Raw genomic sequence first — 17,742 nt, forward strand, 5'->3', positions numbered from 1 at the left:
TAGTATATCGTGCGGATCTAAGTTTTTTCTGTGGTTAAGCAGTCGTTCCTGTGCTATCCTGTGAATCATTTCTTTTTGCTCGCTCTGTAGTTCAGCTTCTGTTATGTATCACTTCTCATGTGGACTAATGTTTGTGTTTCAGGGCTTATTTCATTGTGTATCCTTTTCCAGTCCTTCACCTTGTACTTACTATAGCTTAATGATAGGTACAGAGCTTCTTGTTTTAAAGCGTATATAACATATACATAGAAATAAGTAATACTTTGAGTAATGTATAAATACCTTCTTAATTTCTTAGGACATTACTTCTTTATTGATACAATTCACAGTCCATAAAATTTGCCTTTTGGAAGTATATGCTTTAGTAATGTTTAGATTATTTACAGACATTACACTGTCCAGTTCATTTTCATCACCCCAACAACCATAGTGTTAGCAGTCAGCATCCGTTGTTACTTCCTCCCAGCTCTGGCATCAGTAATCATTCTGCCTGTATGAATTTGTCACTGGCACCTGGCTGCCTTTTTTTGATAGATCATAGAAATGGAATCATTAGTACGTGGCCCTTTTATTTGTTTTGAAAATGAGTTAGATTGATAGATCAGCAGCACATTTTATAGGACTATTACTGTCTTCCAGAAAATAGCTAGCTTTACCTTCCCTTCCAAAGAAGGGTCATTCTGTCATTAACTTTGAGCTTCAAGAAGCCTGTCGTTGGGCACTCATGAAGATCTAGAACTTTACCATAAAGGAGAGAACTCCAAATGTGTGCATTGAGACTAAACTTAACAAGCTGTCTGGGCCAAAGGAATATGCCCATATTATATTCTTGAGCAGTTATCCAGAAAATGTAATGAAAATTCATCACACAATTTCTGGACTTGGGGAATTTGTGGTAGGTCTCATTACCAGTTTCAGAAGGCTAGCCTATCAATGTGCATGAGAGCTAGCCAAATATAGTTATTTTAGATAGATAGAAAAAGACATGCATGCAAACATACATACATACGTACATACATACATACAAATAAACAAGAATAGCACAACACAACAGTAGCTGGGGGTGTGGCTCAGGTGATAGAGTGCCTGGCTAGCAAGAACAAGGCCCTGAGTTTAAACCCAGCACAACCAAACAAAACAAAGATCAAACAAATACAATAAAACCATACCTTAATGGAGACAAAAAGTCACCAATGTTATTTCTGTTTCATTGTTTTGTTTAATTGCTCAAGCCTCAGATTTACCTTTTACTTCTTGTTCATTTATTGAACAATAGCCCTGCCTTATGCTTTTGGGAAGTTGCTTAATAATGTCACATAGCAAATCCTACTAAGAGTAACTTCTGCTCATACATTTTGAGTTTCTTGTATCTAAGTAGAGTAAAACTACTTTGTTTGAGATACCTGGAAGTAACTATAAAGATGAAGGGAGGCCCACAGGCTGGTTGCATGCCAGAAGTCCCAGCTTCTCTAAATGTTCAAGCAGTTTGGAGCAGTTGAGTCCAGGTGTTGGATATGAATCTGGCAATATAGTGAGAACCCTGTCTCAAATTAAAAAACAAAGAAAAAATGCATGATTTACATTTTATCTTCATGGAAAATGAATAAAATTATGTGCAACGATAAAGGGAATATATTCTCCTGAATTGTATTTTTTAAAGGAAGCAGATTTTTCCATTTTAACCCAGAAATTAGTCAGCAGCTTCAAATTCTTTTTAAATGGCTATCTTGGAAAGTACCTTTAAGTCAAGGTACCCAGATACAGTTTACTAATATAGAACATTTATTCACATAGTAGAATTCTGTAAACCCTTTGTAAAAAATATTTTATTAGTATAATTGTTGAAAAGCCATTTAGAAAAATGTTTTTCCCCAAGTCATAGCTGTATAGCTGTAAGCTTTCAGTCAGCCTCAGCCAGAATGTTTGTAAACCTCCTTAATTGGCATAATTTTGACATCCTTCAATTTTTAAAGAGCCACCGAAAACTAAAAATTGATTAAGTGCCTATAGAGGTACGGCCATATAATGTCCTTTTTCTTTGTTGTTGTTGGTCATGGGGTTTGAACGCTGGGCTTGGGCACTTTTCCTGTGTTTTTTTGCTCAGGGCTAGTGCCCTGCCACTTTGAGCAATGGCTACACTTCCTGTTTTCTGGTGGGTAATTAGAGGTAAGAATCTCATGGACTTCCTTGCCTAGCCTAGCTTTGAACTGTGATCCTCAATCTCAGCTTCCTGAATGTGATGTTAGCCATCAGCTCCTGGCACACAACTGATTATTGAGGTAGCTGTTTGGTCAGTAATATTTTGCCTGGATTTACCTGGCTCCATACAATGTCTTAAAAGTCTGAAAAGTCCAAGTCTTTGTATTACTATAAGAATTTTATAAAATGAGAGAAAATGCCTTGCTTACAGTTTAGTCAGATATAATATGCTGCTATGTTAAAATGACTAAAACTTTTTTAGATAGCTATAACTACTAATGTATAACACTTGGATGTTATTCAAAGCATTTTATTTTGTTTATGGGAAAAAATGATAAAATCTTGTAATCTTTCCTGTGTTTGTTCTTTCTAGGGATAAGATAACTAAAAGACAAATGGAAGAAACACTTCTGTTTGCAATTTTGTTTGTATTTCTCTGGCAGAAAATTTTAAGCAGGATCCATTTTGTTCAAGAGATTGACATTGCATCATGGTACCAAATTCAGTTACTGCTTTTTATCTATGAGAACTAGATTAGGTGTTATCAATTCTAGCCACTTTTCCTAAATAAAAGGTAAACATTGTTGCTCTTTTCCTTTTTGGCTTGAGACTTAGTCAGGTTCCTAGAATCCTGTGGTTGATTGTTTTTTTCCCCCATAAGCCCACAATGTATGTGTTTGTCTGTCTTTGTGTTTAAAATATAATTTAAGGGCTGGGAATATGGCCTAGTGGTAAGAGTGCTCGCCTCGTATACATGAAGCCCTGGGTTCGATTCCTCAGCACCACATATATAGAAAAAAGCCAGAAGTGGCGCTGTGGCTCAAGAGGTAGAGTGCTAGCCTTGAGCAAAAAGAAGCCAGGGACAGTGCTCAGGCCCTGAGTCCAAGGCCCAGGACTGGCAAAAACAAAACAAAACAAATAAAAAAATGTTGGGCTGGGAATATATAGCCTAGTGGCAAGAGTGCTTGTCTCCTACACATGAAGCTCTCGGTTCGATTCCCCAGCACCACATATATGGAAAACGGCCAGAAGGGGCGCTGTGGCTCAGGTGGCAGAGTGCTGGCCTTGAGCAGGAAGAGGCCAGGGACAGTGCTCAGGCCCTGAGTCCAAGGCCCAGGACTGACCCCCCCCCCCAAAAAAAAGTGTGTGTGTGTGTGTGTGTGTGTGTGTGTGTATAATTTAAATGGGAGTGGAGATATGTCTCAAGTGGTACAGTTCTAGCCCTGAGCAAAAATGAAAAAAGAAAAAGCCAAGTAAGAATGTAAAGGCTCTGAGTGCAAGCCCTATACTGGCACTAAATAGATAAATAGACATTAATAAAAATGCCTTGGCTGGGAATGTGGCTTAGTGGCAGAGTGCTTGCCTAGCATGCATGAAGCCCTGGGTTCGATTCCTCAGCACCACGTAAACAAAAAATGCCAGAAGTGGTGCTGTGGCTCAAGTGATAGAGTGCTAGCCTTGAGCAAAAGTACCAGGTCTTGAGTTCAAGTCCCAGGACTGGCACACACAAAAAAAGACCTATGACTTGTAAAGTAAGAATATTAATTTTTAGCATAACTTGTGTCTTGTTCATAGGGTAGGTCTTATATAATAGTTCTTGAGACTTGCTATGTGTTTGATCATGGAAATCCCAGCCACTCCAGTAATAGAGCACAGAATCAAAGAATGGTGTTTCTTTCCAAGTTCTACTATTAGGCATTTTAGCATTCTTTCTATAGTTTGAGCATGTTTTCTCATGTTACTGTGTTATAGAGGCACCAGTTTCATTGTACTAATAACCCCATGTACTGAAAATAGTGAACCATGTATTTTAAAAGTTAATCTTCTTTCTATTCCTATTTTCTTCTCAGTTTAGATTTAAGAGAAAACAGTAAAGTAAAATTTCTTTATATGTAGCTATTAATACTACAGGTTTTAAATAGGTCTATTGTTTGTTTTGTTTTGTTTTGTTTTGGCCAGTCCTGGGGCTTGAGCTCAGGGCCTGAGCACTGTCCCTGGCTTCGTTTTGCTCAAGGCTAGCACTCTACCACTTAAGCCACAGTGCCACTTCCAGCTCTTCCTGTTTATGTGGTACTGAGGAATTGAACCCAGGGCTTTATGCATGCTAGGGAAGCACTCTACCACTAAGCCACGTTCCCAGCCCCTAAATAGGTGTATTGTGTAATAGTTTTTAAAACATAATTTGGCCTTTCATTGGGTTAATGTAATTCCTGGAAGTTTTTGTCTTCATGCTATTCTCTGGGGACTTTAAATCTTCCAGGGAAGTTTGACCCAGTACCAAGAAGTCTCAACAGTAGCAAGATAAGCAGTTGTCAGTCAAATGTTGGCAAGGACATTACCTGAGGAGCTTGTAGCTGCTTTTATATTATTTTATATTCTCATGGAAAGACCTTTAGTAGCTCTTTAAAGTGTTTTGTTTCTGTATGAGAACTGCCTTAAGTTAAACATTTCAGTTGAGAAGACTGATCGAAGCCCTTCCTTTGAGCTGTCTACTTGGATCCTAAGAGCATATGCATTATGGAAGTAAAATTACTTCCGGGTCTTAAGAACTCCCTTGAACTGATAGTTTTTGAGTTACTTCTGGGAAGCATGCATATCTTGCAAACACAGTGGAAAGTTATGCAGACTAATAACTTTGCTTCAGGGACTACTTCTTGGAAATGACTTTGAGCTCAAAAGATGTTATAGTCAAGAAAAAAGTGTTAAAGAGCACATTACACATAGGAGATAACATCAGAAAAGGCATGTGGGTATGAAATCAGATGTGAGCAGTAACTGCTAGGAATTTAGCATGACTGGAGCACAGTGACTTGACAGTGGGCAGGCAGGTAGAGACCTTGCTCGGAAGGACTTCTGTGCTCTGACAGTTGTGGGTTTTTTTGTTTTTTGTTTTCAGGCAGTGGAAAATTATTGAAAACTCACCAAGAAAGTAATGTTTAGATTTGCAAAAATCAAAGAATGTATTTGATAGGTAGGTGGGTTTGAAAATAGAACTAGGTAATTTATATTACATCTTAGAACTACTTCTGATTCTAAAAGGCCTAAGTAATGAGAGATTTTGAAGTATAAGACAAACTTTAAAAATGTAGTTTTATTGCTATTATTAAGGTGTTATATAGAGCAGCTCTGATTTCATAAGTCAGGTAATGAGTACATTTCCTTTTTGGACAGTATCATCCCCTCCTTTGTTTTCCTTCAGTTTCCCCCTCCTATCCCTGCCCACAAGTTACATAGTTCATTTTCCACATAGTATATACTGAATAGCATGATTGCATTTGTTCCCTTTCTGTGCCCTCTTCTCCACCCCACCCCCGCCAGAAAAACCCACCACCATTACCACAAACAACAAAAAAGAACATATTTCCATATCCTGGAATTCATTTTTCTTTCTTTTCTTTTTTGTCAGTCCTGGGGCATGAACTCAGGGCCTGAGTACTGTCTTTGGCTTCTTTTTGCTCAAGGCTAGCACTCTACTTCTTGAGCTACAGTGCTACTTCCGGCACTGTGGTGCTGAGGAATCGAACTCAGGGCTTCATGCATGCTAGGCAAGCACTCCACCACTAAACTACATTTCCAGACCCAGAATGAAAATTTTTACATGATAAAAAAACTTTTTTTTTCAAACATAGAGCGAATGAGCATAAATGTGGTATAGTCTATAATAATATGATATAGGATCCAACAAATGTACATTCTACCAAAGAAAAGTCTTCATTTCATGCATTTGTTATAGTGACCAGAACTATAATTTAAGAAGGGGTTATACTTAATTGATATTTATATTCTCCAGTTGTTCACTGAAAGACCTGACATGGGCCTTTTTTTCCTCTATGATTTGGCTTTAGAATTCTATAAGCTTTCCCATTATTACTTCTCCCGTGAATAAACTGGAAGATAAACTGTAAAACTGTCCATGAACAGCATCAGTGCAGTTAAAAAAAAAAGTATTCAGTGCCTGATTTTATCTTTTTCTTATTAATTTTGACATTGGTTAGAGAAGGATTTTTTTCAGAAATTATGCAATGATTTCATTTACTTGAAAGTAGAAATAAGAATGGATGGAAGGCCTGTACAATTAGACTCCCACTGTACTGTTAATTCTGGGGAGGAGGGTAAGAAAGTGTGCAGTGGGGTTTGTGTTGCTATTGTTATTTACCATATTTAGGATTGTAGAAAGTAAGCTTACTTATTCAGAGTTGATGCTGGGGAGTAGAGTGTGTGTTTGGAATTCTCCAATTACCACATGTATGACTATGGTCTTGGTATTTCATTTATACAATGGAGATAGTAATGGTGTTTCCACAAAGGAGTATTTAGAGGTATTAAATAATATAACAATGTAAAACAAAACTATTAGCAAAATATTGATACATAGGAAGTCTTTAAATGTTAGTCTTACTATGGTCACTGTTATCAATACTATTACCATTGTGTTTAGCAATAGAAATTAGCCACATTGTCTTAGAATTTATTGAGGATGAAGATGTGGAAGTTTTAGGGTGGGTTGTTGTGCTTGAACTCTGGGCCTGGGTGCTGTCCCTGAGCTCTTCGGCTCATGGCTAGTGCTCTACTACTTGAGGCACAATGGCACTTCTGGTTTTCTGGTGGTTAATTGGAGCTAACAGTCTTATGGACTTTCCAGCCTGGGCTAGCTTTGAACCTCCATCCTTAGTTCTCACCCTCCTGAGTAGCTGGGATTACAGACATGAGCCACCGGTGCCTGGCGCTGTGGAAGTTTTTGACAGAGTGATTTTAATATAGTGAGTAGAAGACCATCTTTCTTCCCAGCCCGTCTCTCACAGCCTCAGTGCCACCCTTGCCTCAAATGTCTGTTACAACTGTAGTGATGATACAATTAATTCTTAGTTGCCTTCTATTTCACACTATTTACTGTTTCTTTCTAAAGAGATAGTAAATTCCTTTAAGTCCAGATTATGGTGTGTTTTTTTGTTGATTTTTTTCATCCATTTTGGGTGTCTAGCATTGTGCCAAGCAAGAGTAGCCAAGTAAGTATTGAGCCCTAAGCATACCCCAGGCATTGCCCTAAATGCTGTTCATGGATTAACTCTTAATTCTTCCAACAGCCCACACAATCTAGACAATCCCCTAAGTATCCACAGTTTCTGAATAAAGAAATGTAAGGTTTGTGGATATTAAATGAGCTTCCTAAAGTCATGTGGCTCACATGCCTTAGGTTGGCTTTGAGCCCAGCTGTATGACTTGGAGCCTGTGCTCTTAGACACAATGTGCAGTAGAGAGCCTCATTTGTAAGGTCTTGGCCCTCAAAACCCTTTCAGTGTGTCTGCTGTTTAAAGGCTGCTGCCAGACTCACAAATACAAAAAAACATGATGTAGCCAGGCACTGGTGGCTCATGCCTGTAATCCTAGCCACTCAGGAGGTTGAGATTTGTTCAAAGCCAGCCTGGGCAGACAAATCTGTGAAGATCACTTGAACCCAGAAGTTCAAGGAGACTTGGGCAACATAGTGAGAACCTGTCTCACAAAACCACCCCTTCGTACACATACAGCCTTGCTTTTTTTTTTAATTTTTTTTATTTTTTATTTTTTATTTTTGGCCAGTCCTGGGCCTTGGACTCAGGGCCTGAGCACTGTCCCTGGCTTCTTTCCGCTCAAGGCTAGCACTCTGCCACTTGAGCCACAGCGCCACTTCTGGCCGTTTTCTGTATATGTGGTGCTGGGGAATTGAACCTAGGGCCTCGTGTATCCGAGGCAGGCACTCTTGCCACTAGGCTATATCCCCAGCCCCAGCCTTGCTTGACATATGTTTTGTTAGACATATATTGCAGTAGTTTCTGCCTGTCATTTACCTTTTCTTTTTTCTATTTTAAAGCCCATTTTATCAATTTTTTAGTGTATGATACTTGTGTCCTGTGTCCTTTGTCTAATACAAAATTATTTCCTGTGTTTTAGTGTAGAAGTGTTATGCTTCTTGACCTGGATAGGCTTATGAATTAATTTTAGTTATTTTGTATATAACGTAAACATTGAGGTTCAGTCTTGTGTACAAACATCCAGTGAATGGTTTCAGTTCCATTTCTTGAAATGGCTTTGCTTTCCTTTGGCACTTTGGTATAAGAACAGTTGACCACATAACCACAGGTGTCAGTGCTTTATTTATCCAGTCCAGGGCCAGGGCACTGTCCTTTCTTTTGCTCAAGGCGAGCTCTCTACCACTTGAGCCACTTCTTTCTTGCTTTTTTGAGTAGTTTTTGGAGATAGAGCCTTGTGGAGTTTCCTGCCCAGTCTGGCTTCGAACCACAATCCTCAGATCTCAGCTTCTTGAGGCTAGGATTACAGGCATGAGCCACTGGCACCCAGCTTATTTTTCTTTTACAATAAGCGCAACTCATTTTTTATCTAAGAATAAGTTTGTAGGTGAGGTAAGTTGTTTTGAAGGCCAGTCTACCCAGAGATTTATCAGGTAAAGAAGGGAGAATAGGAAGTGGTGCTGTGGCTCAAGTGGTAGAGCACTAGCCTTGAGCTGAAGAGCTTAGGGACAGCACCGGGCCCAGAGTTCAAGTCCCATGACCGACCAAAAAGAAGGAAGCAGAATGGTTACAACTTCTTTGAGGACAAGAACTCTACTATTCATTTATTAGTTGAACAGGGTTGAGTGTACAGCATTGAATATCTTTATAGAACATGTAGGCTGGTGAGGGAGACAGACAGCAAGAAGCCCACCATGCCTCTATAATGTATATTATGGGTAAGGGCTATGAAAGAAAGACACCGGGCTTACATGAGTAGAGTGAGCTGTGAACCTCAGAAGGCCCCACTGAGCGATGAGGGCTGGTCAGGTAGGCAGAGCTGTACACCTAAAAATCCTAATTCTTATTCAAGGTGTGGTGGCATACTTCTGAAAGGTGAAAGGTCATGCGTTCCAGGCCAGCTTGGGCTACCTAGTGAGGCCTCAAAACAAATGAACTTGGCATATCCAAGGAACTGACAGGAAGCCAATGAGTACAGTGACTGCAGCAGCAAATATTGCTAGATGATCATGGAAAGCTAAGCTGAGTACTGACCATTCAGAGGCTTTCTGGGTGGAAGTAGTTTGGATTGTATTTGAGTGCAGCAGGAAGGCATTGAAAGGTTTGTTGTTTTGTTTTGCCTCCTTTAGTAAACCATGTAACACTATCTAAAGTAATAAGTTGAATATTATTAGCATTCCAGAAACTGCTCTCACGGTTCTCTTCAGTGTTCATAGTATCCTCTCCTTCCATAAGCAAGTATTCTGACAACTATCACCATGGACTTAGTTTTAATTTTACTCTGTTTTTTTTTTTTTTTTTTTTTTTTTTTGGCCAGTCGTGGGCCTTGGACTCAGGGCCTGAGCACTGTCCCTGGCTTCTTCCCGCTCAAGGCTAGCACTCTGCCACTTGAGCCACAGCGCCTCTTCTGGCCGTTTTCTGTATACGTGGTGCTGGGGAATCGAACCTAGGGCCTCGTGTATCCGAGGCAGGCACTCTTGCCACTAGGCTACATCCCCAGCCCCTTTTACTCTGTTTTTTAACTTTATGTAAATAAAACCAAGCTTTATACTGTGTAAATGGAATTATTGTGCTTGCCATTTATGAGATTCATCTGTTATATGTAGTAGTAGTTCTTTTTCATTATTGTGTTGAATTTTGAGAGGACTAGTTACATTACTGGATTTGTTTTTAAAAGATCACTGGATGTTCTGTGGGAGACTGGCTAATGGAGAGGCAGAAAAGTAGGAGACTGAGAAGGTAATTGGAATAAATTAGGTGAGATTTCATTCAGAGACAGATGAAATAGATAAATGTGAGATATATTCCTAGGAAATAAAATTCAACCAATTTGCTGATGGATTGTGTAAGAGTGGGAGTGAGGGGAAATGCTGTGTCATGACTCCAAGTTTCTGACTTAGTCAACTGATAAATGGATGTTATTTTTTTTTTTTAAGGAAAAGACTAAGAGCCCTTTTAGATAGAATTAGAACTAAGAGTTCATTATTGGATAGGTTAATAATAAGAGGAGCTGTCACCAAGCATTTGGGTCATATATATGGCATATGTTAAAAGAAAAAAAAGTAGGACTTGGATGGTAGGAGCTACCATGTAAAGACACTATATTGGGGCTAGAAGACCTAAATTATTCAACTTCAGTGGGCTATGTGAATCAGGGAAAAAGCACCTGATTATTTTCAGCTCCATTCTTCCTAGGTAACATGGGAATAATTTGCTTCATAAGATTAATTGAGAATAGACACACAGAAGTTTGGTTTCAAGCATTATCATTTAGCCAGGCACTGGCAGTTCGTACTTGCAATTCTGGTTACTCAGAAGGCTGAGATCCAGAGGATCACAATTTGAAGCTAGCCCAGGCAGAAAAATCTGTTATATTCCATCTCCAAAATATTCAGCAAAAATACAAGGCTGGAGGCATGGCTCCAGTGGTAGAGCACCAACCAAGTGAATGCAAGGCCTTGTGTCTAACCCCAGTACCACCAAAGAAAGAAAAAAGAAAAATCTAATTAACTAGCAAGATGATAGACTGGAGGTGTATAGCTCAAGTGGTAGAGCAGCAGTTGACCAAGCAAGCCAAATGAGTACAAGTCCCTGAGTTGAAACTTGATACTGATCAAAAGGGGAAAAAAAAAGAGAGGAGGAGGACAAAATAATAAATATCTAGAAAAACACTATCATATTTTAGAGTATAGTGCTTGTTCTTGACTTGGACATAGAGATCAAAGAAGAAATCAGAGAAATTTCAGAAGAAGAAACGGTAGGACTTGCTTAGACCTGTTTTATGGCTTAACAGAAAGGGAAGAATCGTTCACCCATGAGCCTGAGATTTCTAACATGAGAAGCTATTAAAAACAGTGACAAATCTGGGTAGACTAAAAGGGAAATTAAGTGAAGGGCAGGCTACAGGTTTTATTTTGTGACTCAAGGATATGGTTATCTCTTGGATGTCAGTTATCTTCTGGCAATGAGATTGTTGGGGGAGGGGGTGGGACGCACAGGATTAGAACTCAGTTGATTCTTCTTCAAGCTTAATTAGATGGTCTCAGGAAAGTCAATGTCTCAAGTATTGAGTGTAGTTGTCTAACAATACACCTGCCCTGTTAGCCTTCAAGAGTTGTTTTGTAAATCAGTCTACTGATTTACTGGAGATGAAGCTTGAGGTAGAGCATGTGCTTATTAGCATTTCTGAGGTCCCTGGGCTTGATCACCAGTACCACCCCAAATGTGAAACACACTCTTTAATTGGACACCCTCCTGTAATTGTTAGGATGGTCATGTTATTTCTTACCTTAGTTTAAAGTAAAATGAAAAGTAGAGGAGGGGACATCAAACTTAAAGGCTGTGTTTGGAAAATCAAAGCATCAGAAACTAGCTTCTACATGTGTCTGAAAAACTAATTTGGGACTTATCTGGAAACTGATCTTGTATATGACAGGGGAGCAAAAAACGCATCTTGTCATCTTTCATGTGCCTTCAAATTGGAAGTATAAGTAAAAACTTTTTAAGTTTTTCCTGAACAGTTGCTCCATGTATGTTAGCAGAATTTTAAACATTCCCTTCTTTTATCTGCTGCTATGAGCTATATACTTTTGCAAAGGGTCAGATTAGGATAACGATTCAATTTGTAAGCTGTATATAAGTAATGATTTCTAACATCTGTCAAAGTTGTCAGCAAATGTGACATGCTGATATGGATGAACTTGGCTCCTAACCTGAATGAAGCCTAGTCCTATCAATTGTTTATGAACTATGTTTACTTTTCTAACCTTGCTGTGCCTCTAGTTCCTCATTTGTAACGAGATACTATCTACCTGCAAGATGTTGGAAGGGTTACTTGTAAAGTGCTGTGTAAATGTTCCTGGTGGCCATTAGAATGTTTATTTTGACAGTTGTCAAGAAATAAAGCACAGGGGCTGGGGATATAGCCTAGTGGCAAGAGTGCCTGCCTCGGATACACAAGGCCCTAGGTTCGATTCCCCAGCACCACATATACAGAAAACGGCCAGAAGCGGCGCTGTGGCTCAAGTGGCAGAGTGCTAGCCTTGAGCGGGAAGAAGCCAGGGACAGTGCTCAGGCCCTGAGTCCAAGGCCCAGGACTGGCAAAAAAAAAAAAAAAGAAATAAAGCACAAGATGGATTCTCTAGAGGCTAATAGCTGGGGGAAGCAGAAATGGTATAGTGCTAGAAAATCATGGACTTTAGAGTCAGGCATGCTTCAAAGTCCAGGTCATCCCCTGAGCTTTGTGTACCTTTTAACCTATGAGCCAGGAATCATAGTGCCTCCTTTGTGGATTGTCCTGATGATTATATGAGATAATATATAAAGTACCTGAATCCTGTTGCTGATGGCTCGTGCCTGTAATCCTAGCTACTCAGGAGGCTGAGATCTGAGGATTAGGTCCAAAGCCAGCCTGGGTAGGAAAGTCTGTGAGATTTAACTCCAGTTAACTCCCCAAACACTATGCCTCAAATGGTAGGGCTCCAGCCTTGAGTAAAAAAGCTCAAAGACAGCACCCAGGACCTGAGTTGAAACCCTACAACTGGCACAAAATAAATAAAATAGGCTGGGAATGTGATTTAGTGGTAGAGTGTTTGCCTAGCATGCATGAAGCCCTGGGTTCAATTCCTCAGTACCACATAAACAGAAAGCTAGAAAGTGGCATTGTGACTGAAATGGTAGAACGCTACCTTTGAGCACAGAGAGGCTCAGGGACAGTGCCTAGGTCCTGGGTTCAAGCCCCAGGACTGGCAAAAAAAAAATTACAAATAAATAAATAATAAAACACCTGGACCAGAGGAGATACTAAGAAATGAGCATGTTATCTACTCCCCATCTCTTGGCTCCCCCAATGTAGAAGTACTAGGAGTTTGATTTTTGTGTCCACTCTTACTTGCCATTTTAGAACTTAGAAAACTATGTTTGTTCACAGCAGGAGAAATAATAATTTATGACTGGATGGATAGATACACTTTGGAAAGTGCACTCTCAACATTTATTTCTGTATTCCCTTTGCTGTTTTGGATTTCTTAATTTATCATTGTGACGAACCCTTCCTAAAACCAAAGTAGTAGATATTAGTAATCATTCATAGAATTGAAATGGTAGTGTGTCACTTTAAAATCCTACACTATCAGTTCATCAAAGTTGGTACACTAGTAAAAACGTGTTTCTTCTTTCTGCTCTACAGCTTTCTAGATGAAATAGTAAAATATTATGTACAGAGCACTCATTAATTTTATTTTTTTCTGTGCTAGTCCTAGGGCTTAAATTCTGACTCTTGAACACTCTCCCTGAGCTTTTGTGCTCAAGGCTAGCACATTACCATTTGAGCTAGAAGCTCAAGAAGCTGCAGCTCTACTTCTAGTCTTTTGCTATTAGAGGTTAGAGTCTCATGGACTTTCCTGTGGAGGCTGGCTTTGAATCATAATTCTCAGATTTCAGCCTCCTGAGTAGCAAAGTTATTTTTGTTTGTTTCTCCAGTTCTGAGCACTGTTTCCGAGCTTCTTTTTTTTTTTTTTTTTTTTAATCAGTCCCGGGGCTTAGAGTCCACCCTGAGCACTGTCCCTGGCTTCATTTTGCTCAAGGCTAATGCTGTACCACTTGAGCCATAGTGCCATTTCTGGCCTTTTCTGTTTATGTGGTGCTTCATGCGTGCAAGGCAAGCACTCTACTGCTAAGTCATATTCCCAGCCCTGTTTCTGACCTTTTTTTGCTTAAGGTTAGCACTCTGCCACTTGAGCCACAGTGCCACTTCCAGCTTTTCAGTGGTTAATTGGCGATAACTATCTCATGGAATTTCCTGCTGGGGCTGGCTTCAAACCACGATCCTCAGATTTCAGCCTCCTGAGTAGCTAGGATTGCAGGCATGAACCACTGGCACCCATCATGTTCATAAATCTTTTAGTCTGAGATGTGGACTTGTCAAGCTTTATGAAAAAGCAGATATTTATCCACATTACGACATTGCTACATAGCAATTGCATCTTTAGATACCATCTTGAGGGTTGCACTAATTGTAAGATTATGATGTAAAGAGTAAATACAAAGATTATAGTACAGTAATCTAATGAAGAATATCTATCAGAATCCACTGATTTAAAAATTCTTATACTGCCAGGTACGCTGGCTCACGCCTGTAATCTACTCAGTCTAAGCACAGACAGATCTGAGGACTGCAGTTCAAAGCCAGCCTGGGCAAAAAGTCTGTGAGACTCCTAGCTCCAGTTAACCACCAAAATGCCAGATGTAGAGCTATAGCTCAAGAGGTAACATATGCTAGCCTTGAGTTAAAAAAAAAAAAAAAAAAAGCTTAGGAACAGCATTCAGACCCTGAGTTTAAGCTCCAGGATGGACACAATAAAATACTTATATTATGGGCCCCATTGGCTAATTTCATTAAATTAGAATCTTTAAGAGATAGACCCTGAGGGCTGGGGATATGGCCTAGTGGCAAGAGTGCCTGCCTCGGATACACGAGGCCCTAGGTTCGATTCCCCAGCACCACATATACAGAAAACGGCCAGAAGCGGCGCTGTGGCTCAAGCGGCAGAGTGCTAGCCTTGAGCGGGAAGAAGCCAGGGACAGTGCTCAGGCCCTGAGTCCAAGGCCCAGGACTGGCCAAAAAAAAAAAAAAAAAAAAGAGATAGACCCTGAGACATGCATTTTGTTAGGTGTTTATTTACTTTTGGGCCCTACTGGGGATTGGACTCCAGGCCTTGTGCTTATTAGTTTGGTACTCTAACTTGAGCCATGCCTCCAATCCATTTTGCTTTAATTTTTCAGATAGTCTCCTATTTTTTGCTCAGGGCTGGCCTCGAACCACAGGCTTCCTACCACATAGTTGGGACCATAGGTGCATAGAACACACCCATTTAATTTGTTGAGATGGGCATCTTGCTAAACCTTTTTGTCTGGGCTGCCCTTGGACCACTATCTTCCCAATCTGTCTCTCCAAGCTGGTATTACAAGTTTATACACCATGCCTGGCTCTGAAATGTACATTTTAAAAGTACCTTCAGATAATTCTCTTACATATGCTACTCATTAAAAACCAATAGTTCTTGGATGTGTGTAGAGAATTGGGCATCCTTACACACAATTGGTGTGAGTGTAGATGAATACTATATAGCTAATAGAAAAGTTTTACAACATCTATGAAAACTTCAAATCTGTTGTCCTATAGATACATACATGCATAAAAATACAGTTTGAAGAATCTTCTGTGTGTGTGTTCTTCTGCGTTTTGTGTGTGTTTTTTCCTTGTTCTTTCCCCTCTTTCCCCTCTCTCCTTTCCCCTTCTCAATTCCTTCCCTTGGGAAATGGGACTTTCTACTTTCATAAGTATTTGAAATAAGATTCTGTTTTTGTGATAACATAAAGAACTGGACAAAACATGAATGAATTTAAAGGAAACTCTTGTGGAAACTATTTTAGAAAACAGAAAGGAATGTCAAGACTGTCTTGCCCATTTACAAGGAAGATAAAAGTTAATTGCTAAAGTTGTTGCGACAGTCATCAGGAATTTTTCCAGGCATAATGATCTACTTCTATAATTCTAGCAGTGGGAAGTCTAAGATAGGAGGACCTTGAGTTCAAGGCCAACATGAGTTACATATTACAACCATGTCACACACACACAAAAAACAAAACCAAAGGATATAGGTATACTTACCCTGTGTCAGAAAATTATGTAGGCTATCTGTTTTTATAACTATTTAATGTCTCATGAGGTCTAAATATGGTAATTAGGTTCAAAATATTTTTGGTTAATTCCTTTTCAATTGGTTGTTCTGTAGCCTGATAGTATATTAATACTTTTTAATGTGCACTTTTCTAATTTTAGGCCCGGTGAGAGAAAGGGAAAGTTAAGGATGCTGGAGCAGAACAATGGATTTCTCTTTCTCTTTCATGCAAGGGATCATGGGAAACACAATTCAGCAACCACCTCAACTCATTGACTCCGCCAACATCCGTCAGGAGGATGCCTTTGACAACAACAGTGACATTGTTGAAGATGGTGGCCAGACACCGTATGAAACTACCTTGCAACAAGGCTTTCAGTACCCACCTACAACAGAAGACCTTCCTCCACTCACAAATGGCTACCCACCATCGATCAGCATGTATGATACTCAAACCAAATACCAATCATATAATCAGTATCCCAATGGGTCAGCCAATGGCTTTGGTGCAGTTAGAAACTTTAGTCCCACTGACTATTACCATTCAGAAATTCCAAACACAAGGCCACATGAAATTCTGGAAAAACCTTCCCCTCCACAGCCACCACCCCCTCCTTCGGTACCACAAACTGTGATTCCAAAGAAGACTGGCTCACCTGAAATTAAACTAAAAATAACCAAAACTATCCAGAATGGCAGGGAATTGTTTGAGTCTTCTCTTTGTGGAGACCTTTTAAATGAAGTACAGGCAAGTGAGCACACAAAGTCAAAGCATGAAAGCAGAAAAGAAAAGAGGAAAAAAAGCAACAAGCATGACTCAGCCAGATCTGAAGAGCGCAAGGCTCACAAAATTCCCAAATTAGAACCAGAGGAACAAAATGTAAGTTGAAACATCTTTTGGGGAAAAAAATTATTTTTTTACTGGAAATCAAAGATTTTTCAGTTTTTACTTATTCTTGGGATATTAGAATAGGTTATGAATACATAAGGCAGAAGATGCGTGTGTTTGTGTGTGTGTAGATACACAGGTTCAGAGAGTCAATTGCTCTGAACAAAATAAAACTGGGTAATGAGCAAAGAGTAATTAGAAACATTTCATTCTGATAACTTAATTCTGCATATGTAAGATGAGGACTTTGGATCAAAATGATTTTTAAATGGCCTCTTTGGTCCTTAAATCATTTATGAGATGGACTCCCCTTAATCTATCTACCACTTGAACCACCACCTACTCCAACACCCCCGCCCCCTTTTGCACCAGTCCTGGGGCTTGAACTCAGGGCCTGGGCACTATCCCTGACCTTTCTTGTTCAAAGCTAGCACTCTTCCACTTGAGTCACAGCTCCACTTTTGGCTTTTTGGTGGTTGAGTGGAGGTAAGAATTGTACACACTTTCCTACCCAGGCTGGCTCTCAGTACTCAATTATCAGCCTCCTAAGTAGTTAGGACTACAAGTGTGAGACACTAGCTCCTGGCTTCAAGTTCTTTTTTGTGTTATGTTTTGGCTATGGCCTCAAATTTTTGCCAAAGGCTGCCCTCAGACTGTGATCCTGTTATCAGTAGCCTCCTGCGTTGCTGAGATTCTCAGTCATTCTACTACCCAGCTTATTGATTGAGATGTGATCTTGCTAACTTTTTGCCCTGTCTTAGAGTCATGATCCTCCCAATCTCATCCTCCACAATAGCTGGAATTACAGGTGTGAACAGCCACAACATAGTTTCTTATATTGACCATCAATCAAATACATGAACAAATGGAAAGAGAAAATTTAATTGTATGCCCTCTAGACACATTCACTGTAGCATTTCTACACTTGCTCATAGCCAAAAGCAGAGAAATCATCACTGTGACA

At 39.7% G+C, this 17,742-nt stretch overlaps 1 protein-coding gene across 4 annotated transcripts in view; it reads left to right on the forward strand.

Moving 5' to 3' along the window:
• Positions 1-17,742, forward strand: part of Nsd3 (nuclear receptor binding SET domain protein 3) — a 120,455-nt gene that overhangs the window by 27,010 nt on the left and 75,703 nt on the right. For all 4 annotated transcript variants that reach the window (XM_048330279.1, XM_048330280.1, XM_048330281.1 and 1 more), the window contains exon 2: positions 16,051-16,769. In XM_048330279.1, coding sequence (XP_048186236.1) covers positions 16,095-16,769 — 675 coding nt within the window. In that variant the 5' untranslated portion in view covers positions 16,051-16,094. The remainder of the gene's footprint in view (positions 1-16,050; positions 16,770-17,742) is intronic.

This window comes from Perognathus longimembris, chromosome 21 (genome assembly GCF_023159225.1).
Source record: "Perognathus longimembris pacificus isolate PPM17 chromosome 21, ASM2315922v1, whole genome shotgun sequence".
NCBI lineage: Eukaryota > Metazoa > Chordata > Mammalia > Rodentia > Heteromyidae > Perognathus > Perognathus longimembris.